Raw genomic sequence first — 19,385 nt, 5'->3', positions numbered from 1 at the left:
TTGCAAACGAGGCAGCGCTTTTTGTAACACTGGCTATTCGAAACCACTTGCGAGGCGGTGTTACGCGTCACCATCCCCGTTTAGAGGCGGGTGAGGAGGGAAGCAGCGTCGAGCACCGGGCGCTGCCCGTCCCAGCCCCTTGCACGTGGCGGCCGCCCGAGGCCGGAGCCGCGCCCTGCGCCGGGCGGGGCCGCTCCGCCGCCCGCCCCGAACTTCTCGCCCGTGCCCGTGCCCCCCGGCCCGGCACAAACGGAGCCCGAGAGGCCGCTGTGGGCTCTCGGGCGGCTCTTCCCCCTCTGCCCTGCCCATCCCAGCCCGGGGGGAGCGGCGGGCGGGCGGTGGGAGGAGCGGCCGTGCCGAGAGGGTGGGGCCGGGGCGGGCTCCGGCGGGGAGCGCGGCCGGGGCCCGGGCCCCCGGAGCGAGCGGCCGGGATGCGGTGCGGGAAGATGGCGGCCCCGCCGGCAGCCGGCGCGCCGGGCGCTTGGGGCGGCGTGCGGCGGCGCTGCCAGCGGCTGCTCTACTGGGTGCCGGTGCTCTTCATCTCCAGCATCCTCTGCTGGTCCTACTACGCCTATGTCACCCAGCTCTGCCTGCGTGAGTGCCGCTGCCGCGACGGGGGGCGGGCGGGACGCGGGTGGGCGCTGCCGCCCCTGCCGGGGGAGCACAGCCGGAGGCACGGACACGGGCAAGGGCGGCCGCCTCTGTTGTTTGGCGGCGCCGGGGCCGCCCTCGGCTGCTGCTGCTGCTGTTGCCACGCCCGGGCCGGGGCTGGGCTGGGCTGGGCTGGGCTGGACCGGACCGGAGCCCCGTGCCCCGGCCCCCTGGGCGGGCGAGGGACATCCGCGCTGCCCGGGATCCCCCGCCACCCATCGCGCCTGGTTTCCACTCCCACGCGAGGAGGGAGCCGGGAGCACGGGGCTTTTCACAGGCGTGAGTTGCCTCCGTGGAGTGCGCAGTGTGGCCGGTCCCAGCCCCGGACACGGGAAGCGGGACTGGCTGTGCAGGGGGCTGAGCAGAGTTTCCCTTCGGCTCACACGCACAGATGTACACACACACATGTGTACACACACACACACACACACACACACACACACACACACACGTACGCACACACAGGTACAGAGCCATTTGAGGGCGGACGTGGATGCAGGAATAGGTAACAGGAAATCCGCGAGTATCCCTGTGCCGCTCTTCTGTCGTCTAGAAAATGCCCGGCTGTCACAACTTCTTGATGCCTTCTTTGTCACCGGCAGCCTGTCACTACGTTCGGAAGTGATCCTGAGCACGCACCTTGGCACCTGATCCTTAGCGTCAGGCGGATCGTTAATTAGATACTGGAGGCTGGGTGTGCTATGAGCATTTGTGTCAATTAGAGTTGCCGAGCCAGAAAGATTTATTAAATGACCAGCTCACCAGCGTCCCTTGGTTTGGAGGGGTTTTTTTCTGATTTTGGTTCTGTTATGGTGTCTGTTGTAGAAAACCATTGGATCTGATTTTCGGAGGCTAATGTGTGGCATACTGATGTTTCAATAACAATGTCATCATAATGGTACACAGGAATGTAAGTTAGCGGTACTTAGTTTTTGGCTGTTTGTGTTGAAAATCTCAGCTGTCTAGTACCTAATTTTTGATTTTTTAAATTGTATACAGAACTGATAGGATTATTGTCCTGTGGATGCTTGGCTGAGCAGTTGGGGGATTAAACAAAAAGTGATTACCAGGCATAGCACCTGTTTTTTGGGGCAGTATTAAGACTTGCTGTAGCTCCTATGTTGGAGGTTAGGCGTTTTGCATTTTTTCTTCCCTACCACCATTCAAATCTGTTGGTTCTAAACATCACTCTTCAATAAAGTTGCTGTGCCCTCGTGAGAGGAAGAATGAAGTGTCTACCCACAGCACAAGGAAGTGAATTGTCTGCAGGGCTCTGGGAGTTGACTGAACATGCCTGGAAAGGAGAGCTGTAAGCTGACACAAGGAGGGCAGGGATGTTCCAGGGAAAAGCCACTCTGTAGTTAATGTACTAATGTATGCAGCTTTGTGGTAGGTACAGTAGGCTTGTTCTGGGCACTACTGCTTCAGTATTCTACTGTATTTTTTATTCTGCATAACTGTATGACAGAGGAAGGTTGGGTTTTAGCTTACCTGAAAGTGGGTACCTCTTAAGGAAAGGACATGCTTGAAACTTGCTTCAGACTATAAACTATGCTTCAGTGCTCCCTTGCGAACCCCTCCAAGCAAAAGGCCGCAGTGGGAGGGGGAGGAAGTGGGATCCGGGGTCTGAGCTAAAGCATCTTTTACTGAATTCCTTTCAATGGACATCATCAAAGGTGATTTGTTTGTTTGTTTGTTTCTCACCCATGCCCATACCTTCCAGTAGGAGCTGGCTCACCCGTTTCTTTAATTCAGCACAATAGTCATCCACAATCTCCAGTAATTCCATCTTTTATCTATATCTGGATGTTTTCCCTCTTTTTTGGCATATTAAAATAAAATAAGCTTATGTCTTGTCTTACTAATGAATATTTAGTGTAAACAACAGAAGGAATAACTAACAACTCTGGGAACGAAAGCCAACGGCAGAAATAGACTGTAAGCATTTCAGTGCTTTGAAGCCAGCCTGTCTATTCAGTGCATCCTTTATTCCTGCAGCACTGAATGCTAAAGAGAATGTATATAGCTGGGTTTTTTCTGCAGCTTTCTGTCACTGAGGCTGACAGGGAGCAGTGTTAACCGTTGTGCCATAGGACTTAAGCAAGGACTTTGCACTGTTGTAATGTAAGTGGTCTGTTTGAGCTTTTAGTAATGAGCAAGTGTTTCAAGTATAGTATTTTGAATAGGTTTTTGGGGGGTTTTTTTAGGGGTTATTTGTTGTTGTTTGTTTTTTTTTTTTAATTTCATCTGAGCATTGAGGGACAATTTTTTTTTTAAGAAATCTACTAACCTGATTCCTTATATACCTAAAGCTGAGTAGTTACAGTATTAAGTAGCATTTTAGAAACAAAAAAGGCTTTTAGAAACAGAAAAATGAATCCACTGTTTTTAGCACTAGTATTGCCATGTCTAGAGTTCTGTCTCTTAGTAGATTCAGGTTAAGTGTTCATACAGCTTTAACCTTTAATGAGGAGAAAGGTGTTGAACACTAGCAAAAGGTTCTTTCTTCTGGATGTAGAATGAATACTGGAATTAAATGTGTATATGAGTTGGTCTTACAACTCAACAACTTGACTAAAAATTCCTTACCTCTAATCCAGTGCCATTCTCTTGATTTTGCCAATATTGTCATTTCACAAGTCCTGTCTAGCAGTAGTACTTCTTTTTTCACTCTGAATAACTTTCTGTTTAAAATGACTGGGTCTTTAAGTATCCCTTCCCTTAAAAAAAAAATTGAGTGTGTTTGTGAGAACCTGAGGGATACAGATTTTTTTTTGTTTCTCTAAAAAAGGATGGGGAAATACAGGTGGCACACAGGGAGTACAGTGAACTTTGATAGCTCAAGCTACTGAAATTTCAACCTGGGACACATAGAACAACAGTAACATGAAGTGCAAATGAAATACTTAACCCCAGCACCTGTGTCCATGTGCCTATGCTCAGAAAATATACATTGGATTCACTAGGAAAACATGAAAATGAACATTCAGTGTTTATTAAAGTCTTTGCCTACTTCACATGCAAAGAAAAAAAAATTATTCTTACATTTCCCTTCTTAGATACATCTCTAATTCAGGATAGCAGAACCATAAGGGACTTGGAGGAGTTATCCATTCCATGCGTTAGGTAAGGCAAACCCATAGTTACTTGCAGTTTCTGACAGCTGTTTTTCAGAAATGTTCTTGACAAATGCAGATACTGACATCCTTTTGTTTTGCTTTGTTTTCCTACCAGTTCATGATTTGGAGGTGCCTATAAGAAGGAAAATGTAAAAATTTGACAGTGTTGTGACAGATTTTTTAGTAAAAAGAACAGCTTAGCTGATGAAAGGGTTATCCTGTAGATGTTCTGTATCCAATAGAAAATGGATGTTCAGTTTTGATTCATTTTTACATGGCACTAATTTTAATTCAAAGGATAATGCTCTTGTTCAGGGAATCCTGTCAGAAAATGCAGCTTGAATTTGTAATTTTGAAGGAAAATAGATTTACTGTGGAACAAACGAGCAATAAGCATTTTGTGACTACTCCAGTGAAGGGAAAGAGAGGAAATATTGCCACCTGGTGAGTGCTTTGCCTGATTTGGAAAAGAATAAATTACTTCAGCATAGCTGAAGAGTGGGTACAAGACATTCACAGTACTGTCAGGAATGCTCATCAGTCACATCTTTGTTTTTGGTGTAGAATATGTGACTGCTATCTGTCCACAGCTACCTTCAGAATAGAACAGAAAGCATGGAATGGCATCCAGCTGCTAAAGATGTTAATGATCATGAAAGATTTTTGCTGGAGGATCAGATTGATTAGTGCTGAATTGAGGTTTTTGACCCTGTGAACCATCAGTGGAATGGAATTATAACAGAATATAAAGCTGCTTAATTCATCAAAGTTTAGAGAAAGAATTAATACATGCCCTGTGGTCTTGGCACAGTGTTATCTGGGCATCAGGAGTGGCAGAAAATAAGGAGATAGACGCTGCTAGGGTGGGGGGGTAGAAAAGCTAAAAAAAGAAAAAAAGTTAGATCTAGGATTTGGTCAGCTGGATTTGAACTCTTTGCTCAGTGTGTTCTCCAGATGGATTAAAGGATTTATGGTACTTGCAGCTTATGTCTTGTAACCATTTAGAGTTTAGGTTTGGCTATAGAAATGCAAGTACATTGTAACATTGCAGTTGGCTGTTGTCAAATACCGGTTAAACACCCTGTCAGCAAGTTAGGGACTGCTAAGGTACAAAAGTACTTTGGTCCAATAAAGTTTTCATTTTTTATTTTTTTTTTAATATTTTTTTTTTTAAACTGGTGACTGAAGTAGAATCGGCTTCTGAATTACAGCCAGCAGTGCTCCTGTGCATTTCCCAAATTTTGTTCAGATGCTTTCTCAGACTTTCAGGGGCAGCTGCCATTCTACAGCTCTGAAACAGAATTGAAGTGTATGTTAAGCACGGCTGGTTATCTCTCCGTGTAGTGCCTAGTGTATTACCTGTAGGTTTTGTGCCTTGAAATGTAAACCATGGCTTGAAGTTGAAAACATAAGGTCTGTGGTGAAGATACAGTTACTGGACAAGATTATGTTTTCAGATAAAGGTTTAACACTGCTTGACACGTAACTTCTAGAGCTGTTCCTGTCAGGGCATAGTTTTTGTTGATAAGCGTCTGGCAACACAAGTGTCTACAAGTTTGGTAGAGCCAGACACTTTTCATTCTGTCTTTGACAGAATTTTCAGTCTGTCTTTGTGGCTTGGAAGGTAAATGGGAAGTTTGTAAAGAAGAAATCTTGTCAGTTTTTATATAGCCTATACAAAAGATTAAGTCGGCTCTTATATTACCCTATACAAAGCAGTGGCTTTGTGACTTTACAAACAAAGGTACCAAATAGCAGCTTGCTGCTGGGCAGGTGGACAGTGATGCAGTTCAATGGGCACAGGGTTAAAATGAATCTTCTGAAACATTTGCAGATACCAGCAAATGCAAATGTATGGGTTATTGATGACTACCTACACCAACCTTAAATATCCCAGAAATATTTCCATTACTTTTGTTCTGAAACAAAGCACTGGTGGTACCTTGCCATGCTGAATCAATGCAGATCACTGCTCTGTCTAGCAGAGAGGTAGTTGCTTTATTGCAAACACTGATACTTTTACTAAAGGACTATTGCAGGCAATGACAGAACACTTGTCACAACTATAAAACACTTTTATGTGTGCACAGAGCTGAGTCAAACTGCATCTATAGATCAGTGTTTTACAGCTTCAAGTATGCTATAAAGATAAAATACGTACTTGGTTTTGCGAATCAGATCCAAGATGGTAAACTTCATAAAAGTTTGAGAGAACTGGCTATTTATAGCTGTGGCTGCAGAGTCTCTGAATCAGATGTATCTTGTTTTCCAATTCCAAAGATTTAAATAATTTAAAAATGTACATAAAATACAATAGCAAAAGTTTGCATATTCTCTTTCATCACAGTTTTAAAAAATTAATTGCTTTCTCCCATTTTATTTTTTTAATTTTTCCCTTATTTTTAAATCTAGCCATTACATTTACAGTTCAGAAACTTTGATTTTGGGTTTAGAAGTCAAGCAAAATTTAACATTACAAAACCAATGCACATTTTGATATGAAATTTATCTTTCAAAATCTTTTGGGGTTTGTGATAGCAATGTGTCTTACCATGTCTCTAGCTATGTGGAGATGGATGTCTACCTAGTTTTTACATGGTTGAGTGAGAATAAAGATTTCTAGAGAAAATGAGTGGAAACTGAAGAAATGGGAAATCCGCTTGGTCTGACCCAGTGTGCAAGGTGCCTGGAGATGTGGTTTCTCTTCCTAGCACACTAATTTGGTGATGGAAGCCATCCTGGACTGTTTACGATCTTTTGAAACGCAGCATTCTGTCATCTTTGCAATTGTTCTCTGGAAGCGCAGGCTGCTTTGTGGCATTGACTATTGAACGTGCAGTTCCCATTTCTGGCTGCTTGTGGCTTGGGGCAAGCAGGGAGCAATGTTTCTGGCTCAGGAAATTGGCATCTACATTGGCTGAAATGCTGTGTCTGTCCCAGCCTGGTCCCTGATTCCGATGAGCACCATCTGCGAGCTGCGTAATGAACCAGAGAGGCTCTAATGATGTGACAGTCTGCTAGTGCTGAACTGTAAATGGCATCCTGAGGCTTTAGCAGTGCAAGGGTGATTCTTAATGAAATTGGCCCCTGCAGTATCTCAGGCAAACAAAGCTGTAACTTTTTAATGATTTCCTGAAGACAGGTCATGTTTGTATAATTATTTCCATCTCTGAATATACAGGAGTATCATTCCATTTTGGTCCCAAGGGATTTACCCTGTTTTCTCCCAGAAATTGCATAGCAGTCGGGATTGCCATGTCCTTTGTGTTTATTTTAATCATCGTAGACATAAATGCTTTTTACCCATATTATTTCTGTGCTATTTCAATATCAGCAAGTGCATTTGCAGCATTTCAGCTGATATTTATTAATGACAGAATGCACAGTCTGACCTACTTTTCACTACAGTGAGTGTAACCCCTTGAAACAAATGAGAAAACTGACAGAAATACTGACACAAATTATTCTACTAGAAAATATAAAATTTTGTTTAAATAAACATATTGTGTGCTATTCAGAATGCAGGGAAAATAACAAGTATTTCTTTGATCAAATCCAAAATTAGAGGACTTTTTCATATTAGAAAATTATTTTCCATGCTCTTAAATAGTTTGATTTTAATGTGATCTTAAGGTAAACATTGTGTAGTTAATTTAAGAAGTCTTTGTATTGTGGTCATTCAACAAATGGAGAAAGTTTAAATCTTTAAGAGAAATTTAAGAGAGAGTTTGATTTGTAAGAGCCATTTTTTTTCCTGTTGGTCAGCTCTGCCACATTGGTGAAAAACAAAATTTTCTCCATCTCCCTTCCCCCCAAAAAAAGCCAGCAACTAAACCAAGAAAACCCCAACCAACCAAAAAATAACCCCACACCTTCAACTTTCCTCTCTAGTGCTGTTGTATTGTAGATGCTTGTCTTTAGTTTCCCACACACTGTATCTCCTCCAGGGAACCTTTGTTAGAGTGATTCAAAAAAGCATAAGCAGAAGGTCTGGTACCTCACTTCATGCAGGTTATTGGATATCTTGCATAGTTCATTTCTGTGACTGTCTGGGAATCTTGTTGGGCAGTGCAGCCAGTCTCCTTGTAAACACCAGTTCCAATACGTGTGGAGAAAAATAATGGTAAGATTGAAGGGACTGGCATCTCTTTTCAGCCTTGTTCCTCTCTGCTTTAGGCTCTTACAGTGGTTGTAGCTCAGGAGTGTTTGAAATAACTTTTGGTTTATACTCAGTGGTAAAAAAAAATAAAATTGCAAGATATACATATTTAAAAAAAACAAACAGAAGAAACAAAACAAAAACAGAAGCATCTTTTCACCCTCCTGGGGTTAACTGGACATCTATGGGCACTTGTGTTTTAGCCTTCGTGGTCCTGACTGTCAGGAGCATTTGTGTTCCAAGCTAGATACTGCAAAAGCTGAGAAGACAGTCCTCTGTGCAGGTGTAGACTCTGAGGAGTGCTTCTCCTTCTGGAGGCAGACAGAAATTTTCAAAAACTTTAGGTTTGCTGTCTGGTAGAAATTACTGAATTTGGATTTGTCTGTCCTTTACTTATAGGCACTGTGGAAAATTTAGCCATCTCAGACACATTAGTAAATACATTTTATCCAAAGATAAGGGGTGGAAAAAGCATGAAAATTGCTTTCACAGCAATTTCCTCCCTTGTAAGGAGAGAAAAATGCCACAAATTATTGTGCAGGTTGGTTAAGTAGATTTTGTTTTGAAACTGGTGATTCTGCAATGTATGCTTGGCTGTGACTTTTTAATTAGCAGAGAGTAGTTATTCCAAGAAGACTGACAAAATTTCTGCATGCTTTGTTGACCGTTCCAAGTGGAGAAAGAAAATTAGAATTTGAATAGTGGCTAATTTGTCTTAATCTGAGTACTCTATCACTCTTAAATTGCATATCAGCTCTGAAGATGTCTTTTGTTTTGTAAACAATCATCTGGTGGGTGACTGTTTTGTTACAATTTTATAATTCTTGTGTGTTATTGTAGGGGAGCATGTCTGCTCTTCAGAGTCAAATGTATATACGTGTTCCTTCAGCTTCTCTCTAGCATCTGTCTAGATGGATTATCAAATTCTGAAGAGTTCAGAAAACTGAGGGCAGAATATATTTTACTTTATAGTGGCTTATCCAAGTTCCATGATGTCTTTCTGGGGTTTTTTTGAGCTTTATAAACACAGTTGCTTACTGTTTTCCCTCACATAAGGTAGATGCTTGTTTTGGTAGAGCTATAGCCAAATCTCCATTTTAATGCACCTATTAAAATCTATAATTACAGAGTTGTGGAATAATTAATGTTTGAGAGGATCTAGTCCAACCTCCTAATCAAAACACGGCTAGGTGTGAGGTCACACCAGGTTGTTCAGGGCTTTATTGGCTTGAGTCTTGAAAAACTTCACTGGTGGAGGCTGTGCAACATGTCTGGACAGCTGCCCCTACTTGTGGATGGTTCTCATGGTGGAAATGTTTTGTCTTGTGTCAAATCTGATACTTTCATTTCAACTTACACTTACTGGCTCGTGTCATCCCACTCTGCACCAGCCTGAAGAGCACAGCTCCTCAGTGTCTCCCTGGAGGCCCTGGGAGGGACCCTGTCAAAACATGTCTTCTCCAGGCTGACAAGCCCTGGCTGTGCAGCCTGTCTTTAGAGGATGAGACCCTGCCAGTTTGGTTGCTTCCTCCTGGCCTTTTCTCTTAGTTTTGGGGGGGCCCAGATCCCCGCAGTGTTCTGGATGTAGTCTGATGAATGCTGCACAGAGGGTGATAAACCCTTCCCTTGACTGACCGGCCGTGCCCCTGCTGATGTAGCCCTTGTGGCTGGTGGCCCTTTCTGCTGCCCACCAGCAGCACCATGGCTTCTTCCAGAGAGCTGCTCCAGCCCAGCAGTCCCCAGGCTGTGTCATTGCAGGGGGTTGCTTCTTTACAGGTGCAGGACTTTGTCTTTGCCCTCACAAATTGGTTCATTCCCCTGGCCTGTCGTGGTCCCTCTGAATGGAAGTCCTGCACATACTAGCTGCTGTCCCCAGGGTGGTGTCATCTGCAAACTTGTTAAGTATTCAGTCTTCCAGAGCATTAGTTTAGGTGTTGAGCAGCACTGGTCCCATGGGCCACCCTTGCAATGTGCAAGGTGTATTTAAATACTGGCTTTAACTCGACCACCAAGCCTAAGTTTAATCCATCGGTCAGACAGCTGTTTGGCTTTTCCGTAGGAGTTGCCTTGTTCCTGCTGCTTGAAGACCAGCCTTGTGCAATCATTTTTATTAGGAGACCAAGAGTGGATGAGAGTTCTGTATATCTACTGTGCTGTTGTAGGCACCAGTGCTGCTTAGCTGGGATGGATAAATGTGTGGTGGAGTAGTTTGGGTGAAAAGAGAGGTTTTGGTCAGTTGGGAGTTTCTGATCTCTCTGAGATACTTGTTGTGGGATGGTCACTTGTAAATAATGTGACCAAGAGTGGAAAATGTGGTCACTGATACGTGATACCTGTGTGGTCCCTTCCATGCCTGACATACTTGCCCTTTCTCACTCTCTTACTGTCCCCAAATCTTGTAATCAGTGGGCAGTTTCTTAAAGGAAGTGCAACTTTTTTCTACTTTGGGTTTTCATGCTTTGAAGATCTAAATCACCAAATATTGCTGTTAAAACCAGTTCTGGTGCCTAATGCCTTCACTTCAAGAACAGAACATAAATAAAGAGTGAAACCTGTGTAACCACATTTAGAAGAAATAACTGCTCTTCAGAGATGGCTTTTTTTGGATTAAACTTTGGCAGCTTCAGATAGATGGAGGTCCTAGTTATCAGGAAATGAGCCTGGGAAGAGGGGCCAAAAACCCTTATAAGTAGTTGATATTGTGTACCTTTTCTTGTGATGAATGTACACAGTATAAAAGCTTCTTAGTGTGTGACCTTAAAGTGTATTGTTTGATGATTGCTCTTCCATCTTTGGTTGAAAAAAAAGAAGTTTAAATACTGAGTTACATCATTTGCTATTAAACATAACATTTTATTATTTTCTTTTTTTCAGTGACAATGACAAATATCGGAGAAAAAGGTAAGATTTTTATTAGCTGTCTATAGGTGTAATTCATATATCAGAGTAGAACAGTAGTTTATTAGTAGAATTGAGAAATAGTCTAACTTAAAACAGTTAGATTTGTACTTTTTTTCTTCCTCAGCACCTTTTATTGTCTTGCTGTTCCTGAATGTTGCCTTAGCCATTACAAATAGAGATGAGAAAAATTAGAATTTTTACTCTTCTTACTGGCTTTCTGATGTGTCAACTAAATCTTTATATTCTGGTTTTTAAAAAAATGTATTCATAATACAGAAAGCTCTTATAAAAGCAGGGTTTCAGAGATGAGCAGTGTATTTGTGCAGATGCAACATACTTAAATGGGAGGTAATTTTTTTCCCTGCATTTTCTTTTTAACATATTTAAAGAAATAGAATCTTTCAGATGTGTAACCTTGTCAGAATATAATAAAACTAGTCAGCAGTCACTACAATTCCTACCCTGAGGCTGTAGATTAGTTTTACATTGTTTTTCCAGATACTATTTTAATATTACAGCACAACATGGAAGTGTAAAGTGTAGGGTTGCGGAGTTTTTGGAGGAAGAGCTTTTTATGTTTGTCTAATTCCAGCAGATTTTATTAAGTCATTGGCAACTCCCTCGCTTAGAAAACATGTTTGTCAATTAAGAAACATTCACTTGAAAAATTTTTTTTCAGTTCAGTGATCTCACCCCCTATATGAGTATAGAAGTGTTATCTGCAGGCATTGAATTTCAGTTTCTTACTGCCTTGTACTCTGTGGGAGGGGAAAAAAGTGAGTTGATGGGCATTGCTTACAAAACACATTAAAATTATCAGCAAAATGCATTGGGGAACATTACATTTTCATATTTTCACTCAAAGCCTTGATGGGCTTCAGCCAGTCAGAAAAACCTTACCCAGACTATACTTCTGCCCTAAGATTTTTCGGGAGAGAAAACTGGAAAAATGGGGCTCAGCCATACTACAGGTTGCCTCAAACTTCCAGGCAACTCTAGCTGTGCTAGCTAGCTGTAAACTGGTTGCCTTCAAGCAAGGGATACACCATTTGGGTTGGGATTTGGTTTATTTGGTTCAGTAGGGGTTGTTTTGCTTGCTTGGTTGATTGGTTTTGGGGATTTTTCCAGAGGACATGTAAAATAGAAAGATTTCTGCCAGGGAGCAGCAGACAGCTCTTCTTTAGCTGTCTCAAGTGAAGTGAAGTTCTTACATTGGACTCTGAACACCCAGGGAGCAGCTGGGTAGCCCAGGGTCTCCATCGCAGTGCAGGGAAACTGGTGGCAGATAACCTGGGAGGAGTAACCAGTCAGGACCAGGGGCCAGCCTGGGGAGCTGAGGTTCAAGATCAAACAAGATGAGCTCGAGTCTTGTTCAGACATCAAAGGGAGAGCCTTGGATAATGTCTTTAGGCGTTAGGCTTTTTTTATTTTTTTAATGTGAACAATTTTCTTGTCACTCAGTTACTGGGGAGTTTTTTTGCACCAATAAAATGCTTAATGCAGATCAGTAAGTGCATAATGTACAGAACTGAGGTAACTTTACTCTCCCTATATGCCATGAATATACTGTTGCTTAAAAAAATGCTGATTTTGTCTGAGTAAACTGGGTATTTTTAGAGTTCATAGAAATGTTCTCATAAAAGTGGGGACTTTTCTTGTCCAGATGCTTATGCTATAACAAGATGGTCATTTAGTGTATTGTGCTTTGTGTGAATTTCAACAGAATCACTAGGCTGGAAGAAACCTGCAAGTCCAACCCAGCCCTAACACCACAACTAGACCATGGCACCGAGTGCCACCTCCAGTCTTTTTTTAAACACATCCAGGATAGTGACTCCACCACCTCCCTGGGCATACCATATCGCTCTTTCCGTAAATGTTTTCCTAATATCCAACCCATATTTCCCTTGGCACAGCTTGAGACAGTGTCCTCTCATTCTGCCTGGAAAGTTGCTGCCTGGAGAAAGAGACCGACCCCCACCTGCCCACAGCCACCTTTCAGGGAGCTGTAGAGAGTGATAAGGTCACCTCTGAGTCTCCTTATCTCCAGGCTAAACAACCCCAGCTCCCTCAGCCGTTCCTCACAGGGTTTGTGTTCCCAGCCCCTCACCAGCCTTGTTGCCTCCTCTGGACACGCTCAAGTGTCTCAATGTCCTTCCTGAACTGAGGGCCCAGAACTGGACACAGCACTCCAGGTGTGGCCTCACCAGTGCCCAGTACAGGAGGAGAATGACCTCCCTGCTCCTGCTGGCCACACCATTCCTGACAGGCCAGGAACCACTGGCCTTCTTGGCCCCCAGGGCACAGGGCTGGCTCATGTTCAGCTGGCTGTCACCAGTACCCCCAGGTCCCTTTCTGCCTGGGCACTGTACAGCCACACCATCCCCAGCTTATAATGTTGCAGGGGGCTTTTGTGGCCAAAATGCAGGACCCAGCACTTGGACTTATTAAACATCATCTTATTGTACTCTGCCCATCCATCCAACCATTCCAGGTCTCTCTGCAGAGCCCTCCTCCCTTCCAACAGATCAACACATGCTCCCAGCTTAGTGTCATCTGCAAATTTATTAATGAAAGACTCGACACCCTCATCCATGTCAATAAAAATACTGAGCAGAACTGGTCCCAGCACAGACCTCTAGGGAGTCCAGTTCTGTCATTTATTTATGCTGATAAAATTTTTCTTTCACTTTATAGCCATGGCATATGACTCTTTGCCGCATCATTCCAAAAGTTTTGTATAGAGCCACGCCTCAGATTCTATTAGCTTTTGTTTATTATTTTTAACAGTTTAGTGAATAAGAGTAAATATTTACAGTGTTCCTGCTATTTGAATAAACAAACTTCAACACCAAAAGTATTTATTCAGTGTTACTTTTGAGGCAAGATTGCAAAAAGTAAGAACATACTAGACATCTGTTCCTGCACTTATATGCACCATCATGCATGTGTTATAAAGAATTCTGTAGCCCTGAATAATATGGCACATAAAAAGACTCCATGAGCTGACCATACAAGGGCAATATTTTAGATCATGAAATGAAAGTACAGAAATTTTCCATTGTGATGCTTTTTGAGGATAGGAATTTGTGGAAGAATACTATTTTCTTGTCATTAGAGTAAGTTAATCAGGGGATATGAGTTCATGATTTATTTCCTGTAGTGAATTGCTTATACTAGGGTGAGAACTTTTAAATGGAAATACCTATGCCAGACTCTTTGGAAAAGTTATTATTGCCTTCTGTATTCTAGTAAAACAACTCTGCATGCTAAATATTGATTCTCACCTATTAAAAAACATCAGAATAAATGCTGACTGGCTCTGAAGAATATAAAGTAGTGAATGAATATTTGAATTTAAAGGACCTGTAGGTTTTAAAAACCACCCAACTGTGCTCCCTCCTAAAATCTAGAAAAACAAATTAACTGGATATGGCTACTGCTCAGGTATCATGTGCATATTCACCCCAAGAATTCCCTCACACTTGTCACTGTCCCCTTAGATCCTTTGGGGGCTTGGAGCTTTTGCTGGGGGAGGCAGAGTTGGGGTTTGCACGGCCAGCAGTCTCCCTTCAAGGGTTATAAAGCTCAAAGGCAGAGATGCATCAGTTAATTAGTATTTAAAAAATGTGTAAAGGAGACTGCTTGCTAATGAATGATGGGGCTTTAATAGGCTATTAACCATTTTCCTCAAATTTCTGTAATCTATGTAGACTGTATCATGACCTTCCCCACACAGTTTGTATTTGTCTTATGTAAAGTTGCACTGCAGTATTTTTGTTGCAAAGCTTTTCCAGAGCCTCTGTATTTATATATCTGTTAGAGAACTATCTGTGATGCCTACAGGCACTGTTTGTAAGTACTACAATATCACTGGTCTGTTTGTATTAATTCTGTTCCCTTCTGATTTTAGTTGTGTGCCTGGTTGCTTACCACATATTTTTCATGCTATTCGTCTGGTCATATTGGAAAACAATCTTTACGCTCCCAATGAATCCTTCAAAAGAAGTAAGATAAACTTAACTTCTGTTTATGAAATAGCCTAGCCAAATGTCTGATTTTGTAGTGTGTTAATAACTTATTTTCTGATCTCATGTAGTTTTACACTCTGTAGAAAAACACAGATGGCAGTTACAGCTTCTTAATAGGAGTCAGATTGCAATCAGTGTAGTGACCAAGACAAAAACAAAAGGTAACAATTTCTCTAATTTTTTAATAGATATTATAAAATTAGATATTTATGGTAGAAGAAAAAATCCTGTCCGCTTGAAAAATATGAGTTATTTGGGCTAGCGGCCTGTACCTTTGCCTTCGGAATATCAGACTTTAATGCGGGCAAAAATTTATTTCCCTGTGTTTAAGACTTATATTTCTTGTCAGCATCTGTCTGTTGTCCTCTGAATTAAAAAGTTCTTCTCTGTCTGTTTTGGTATGAAGGAGCTTTTGGATTGTGCTGGGAGTGCACATTAGGTAAACTGATGGTGGGAAGCCACAGCTGGCTAAGCAGGAAGGGAGCTGGTAAAGAACAGCCATACGAAAAAAGAGGTCTGGGAAGTTTCTCCATCAATGGCCCTGATGGAAATTCTGCCCACGCTGCTTTTTATAGCTAGCACAACTTTTTGGCCTCTTCCATTCTGTCTCTGAACAGAAACCCCCGAGTCCTCAGTAGGTGCTGTGTTACACAGCCTCTGAGGTCAGGAGGAATCATGCTATGGCTGCCCTGTAGTTTGAAATTCCCACAAAGCAAACACTTACTTTGGCATGGACTCAACTCTAGCTGCTTTAAGTACCAGCTCAACCTAAAATGAATAGCTTGTGATTTCTACTGTCTGTTGTGTGGAGGTTCTTATCTGAATAGTTTTCATTCACTACTAGGGTATGCACTTGTGAAAGTGAGTAGATAATTCAAACTAATTGCCATCTTCACTGGAGTTCACACTGCAGTCTTTACTACGGCCTGTGGTGGGTAGGAGCAAAATAAATTAAAAACCTATTTCATTTGGAAATTACACAGCAAAATGTATGCATGTATATGGTGACTGTACTGATCATTAGCAGGGTTTTCAAATCATTGGGCTGATGCCAATAAAAGCGTTTTGACAAATCCTGCTGATTATAGTCATACAGTGCTACTAGAGAATTTCAAATGGGATAGGAAAAGTACTGTAATTGAGTAACAGAAAGCAATGTGTGGTGTTCCTGTGTTCTTTGAATTTACACAGTGTTGCTGGCAGTAAGTGACATCTTGGTTGTTCCATATCTGTTTCCTATTCTACTAGAGCAGTATTTAAAAATTTTAATTAGGGTATTTTGTAATGTGAAATTACTGCTTGGCTTCCATATTATTGGATGAAGTCTGCAAATATAAAAAGAGGTATTTTCAGGTGAAGTGAGCTAGCAAATGCTCACTTGAAGAGTAATGCAAAATTACTCAATACTTTTGCTTTTTGTTTTCATGAGTGCTGCAGCTGCTTTCTTTTAAGCTTATTTCAAACTTTTACATGTAAAGTAGGTTTTGAGGGGCTTTACTGTAGTGTGTGCCATTCTTATACCAGCTTTATACAAGCACTGCATGAAGATGGGAGTGGAAATGGTTACCCAGGCATGAAGGTTTTAGATGTAGGACTACTCTTAGGAGCTATAAAGAAAAATGGAACAGTAGCTCTGTTTACATCAAATGAGCATTAAAAAAAAAGTATTCTAAACTAAGTTTCTGCAGTGAGAAATCTTACATATCCCGATATAAATCAACTCAGATGTTGGTAAGTGTTCTTGCAAGGGAAAAAAAAAGCGGTGACCTGAGAAACTCAAGTTAAACAGTGAATATCCAGCTTGACTGTGGGCTTTGTCAGGAAGGGTGGAGTGGTTCCTTCTCCGTGGAAGTGAGAATTGGCTCCTAACTGCATGTTTCTGTCTGCTTTCCTATTTTTATATGCAATACTTTCTTTTAGGAAAAAAAGAAATCAATATTACTGTAATGACTAGCCTTCCTGTAAACATAAATGCTGTGCAGAGGGCTTCTGTTTCTGGCACAGGATAGAGACATCTCTTCCTGCCAAATGTGGTCTTCTTTTCAAAGGTGATTTTGTATCATCTTTCTCTGATAAAGATAGCAAAGACTTCTGGCTGTTTCTAGAAGCTACAGTGACAAAGCTGGCTATGTTGCTGTGTTGCAGACGACTTCAGAGTTTAAGAAATTTGTACTACTTCATGAATACTAACCATCTCTTTCAGTAATTTTTACTTTTTCAGCACTTGCTAAAGCCATTTTTGTTATTGTTTTGGGCAGTGACAGAAGCTGGCATTTTATTCAGGAAGATATTCAAGATATGGTTATTTTGCCATACAAGAGACATCTCTTCCTTCTCTCTGCCAGTCTCTAAAGTAAAAGCATATCCTAACACCTGCATGAAGAGAACAGCAGTGATAAAGGATAAAAGGAAAAATGCCAGACACCAGAAGAGAACTTAAGCCTTTTTTCTGCTATTACTAGTAGTGTATTTTCTTTCAGTTAAACACTGACATCCCTAGGTTATATTCACTAGTTAATATTTACCATTGCAGAAGTAAATTGACTGGCCTTTCACAGGAGTGATAAGATCTTGATATTTCTCTTGAAGAATGTTGCTTAATACTTCTGGAAGCATTCATCATTGCATCAATACCAAATCAGAAGTTAATTTTGTCTTTAGTCACCGTAAAATAAATTAGTTATCGTGGGAACACACTGGGTTATTTGCTGTAATACCCTGTACACATTGCTAATTCATCTTTATGTAATGAATATTTATTCCTCTTTATACATCTACAGTTACATATTTAACTTGGAATTTGCTAATATTTCTTTCATTTTAAAAATTATTCCAGTTTCATCTATCGTATTCAGACAAGGAGTCCCTAGAGAGGGAGCCTAGAGGTGAATCCCAGCAAGAAGTCTTAAGACGGGCAGCCAAGGATCTTCCTATCTACACACGGACAATGTCTGGAGGTAAATAGATGTTCAGGAGCCTAACAAAGGCAGGTGTCTTGATGTACTAGTTAAACTAATTAAAAGAAGAGTTTTCAAGGGTTTGGATAGGAGGGAAGAAGTGTTTTTCATATTTCATAAAATAACAAAGTGTTCCATGAAATTTAATTTTAGCTTTGTGCAGCTACATTTATTCAGTGTATAAAGATTATAGGGAGGTAAATTGCAGCATACAATTTAGGATTTTAAAATGGATTGACAATTACTTGCTTTTGTTTTCAAATTGATATTAACAAATAGCTTGTGATACTAACAAATTGCTGAAGAGACTGTAGCAGTCATTAACTCAGTCATTTATCATAAATTAAAAAAAAAATAGAAACAGAATCACTATCTGAATGTCATGTCTAGCTAGATAGATCACAGTAAGAAACAGTTACTGTTTTACTTTTTGGTTGTTCAGTTGCAAGAAAAAAGATCTTCCAAACTGAGTTAATCTAGCCCTACTCATATTGTCAGGTTTTGAATGCTGGCTAGCTAAGCAAATCCAAGAGATAATCTCACATAATAAATTAAAGCTTTTAGAATAATAGCTTAAAATAGCTATATTGTTGAACAGACTTTAACATTTTTCCAGTCTAGTGAGGGTTTTGTGGGTTTTGTTGGTTAGTTGTTTGGCAGAGCTAAAAGGCTTGGAAACAAAAAAAAAAAAGATTATTATGATTAGCAGAGATTGCAAAAACTGAGCTTTTTGGGGTCTGATAGATTCAGCATTGCAAGTAGTTGAAGAATGCTTTGGTATTTGCAACTGACTGTGATCATGCTGAAATGCCTTCCTGGGGGTTCTGCTGGGCTGAGCTGATAGTATTTACTTCTGCACAGACTTCAGAAATCAAAAAGTGGAACTGTACATTGAAATCTAATCTTGGAACTTTTTTCTTTAGCAATCAGATACTGTGACAGATGCCATCTTGTAAAACCAGATCGTTGCCATCACTGTTCAGTATGCGACAAGTAAGAATATTTTTTAAATAAGTGATTTTTTGAATTAAGCAATTTTCCTTTCTTAGCACAGAAGCTTTTATTTTTTATGAATAGATTTTTCAGGCTTCATATTTTGGCAGATCCACTTTTTTCCCCTTAGCTTTTCTTTTTCTTTGATTTAGTTTTTATTCACTTATTTCTAAGGAAGTCTATAGCTTAGTCTAATTCATTTCATGACTTCCTCAATGCTAGCTTGGATTACATGGTTTTACACATTCTTTACATAATGGTTAAAAATTATGAATACTATTAAAGAATTTTCTGTAACAATATAACCAAAAATAGCTGATAAAAAAAATGTGCTTTTTTTGTTAGAATCTGAATACACATCACTATCCATCTCAATCTAATCATGATGTCACTTACATCTTACCTGAGGTAATAAACTTAATAGCCTATTTTTTTACTGGATAACTTGCAGGTTACTTTTGTTTAAAGAAAGGAACAGGCAAGCATTTTCCCTTTTCTAACTGAGGCCATAAAATTAAAATTAAGTTCTTGTTTGTCTCACACAAAAGGAAGTTCTTATCCATACTCTCCAGAA

General features: G+C 40.8%; 1 protein-coding gene across 1 annotated transcript in view; it reads left to right on the top strand.

Annotated features, from left to right (window-relative positions):
• The first annotated feature begins 431 nt into the window (after positions 1-431).
• Positions 432-19,385, top strand: part of ZDHHC2 (zinc finger DHHC-type palmitoyltransferase 2) — a 40,753-nt gene continuing 21,799 nt past the window's right edge. Inside the window, exons 1-5 of the mRNA XM_058837636.1 lie at positions 432-594; positions 10,804-10,830; positions 14,744-14,838; positions 17,698-17,818; positions 18,742-18,811. Of these exons, the coding sequence (XP_058693619.1) occupies positions 432-594; positions 10,804-10,830; positions 14,744-14,838; positions 17,698-17,818; positions 18,742-18,811 (476 nt within the window). The remainder of the gene's footprint in view (positions 595-10,803; positions 10,831-14,743; positions 14,839-17,697; positions 17,819-18,741; positions 18,812-19,385) is intronic.

The sequence above is a fragment of the Poecile atricapillus genome, chromosome 4, assembly GCF_030490865.1.
Source record: "Poecile atricapillus isolate bPoeAtr1 chromosome 4, bPoeAtr1.hap1, whole genome shotgun sequence".
Taxonomy (NCBI): Eukaryota; Metazoa; Chordata; class Aves; order Passeriformes; family Paridae; genus Poecile; species Poecile atricapillus.
Note: the sequence above shows the minus strand (reverse complement) of the source record. Positions and strands in the feature narration are given on the sequence as shown.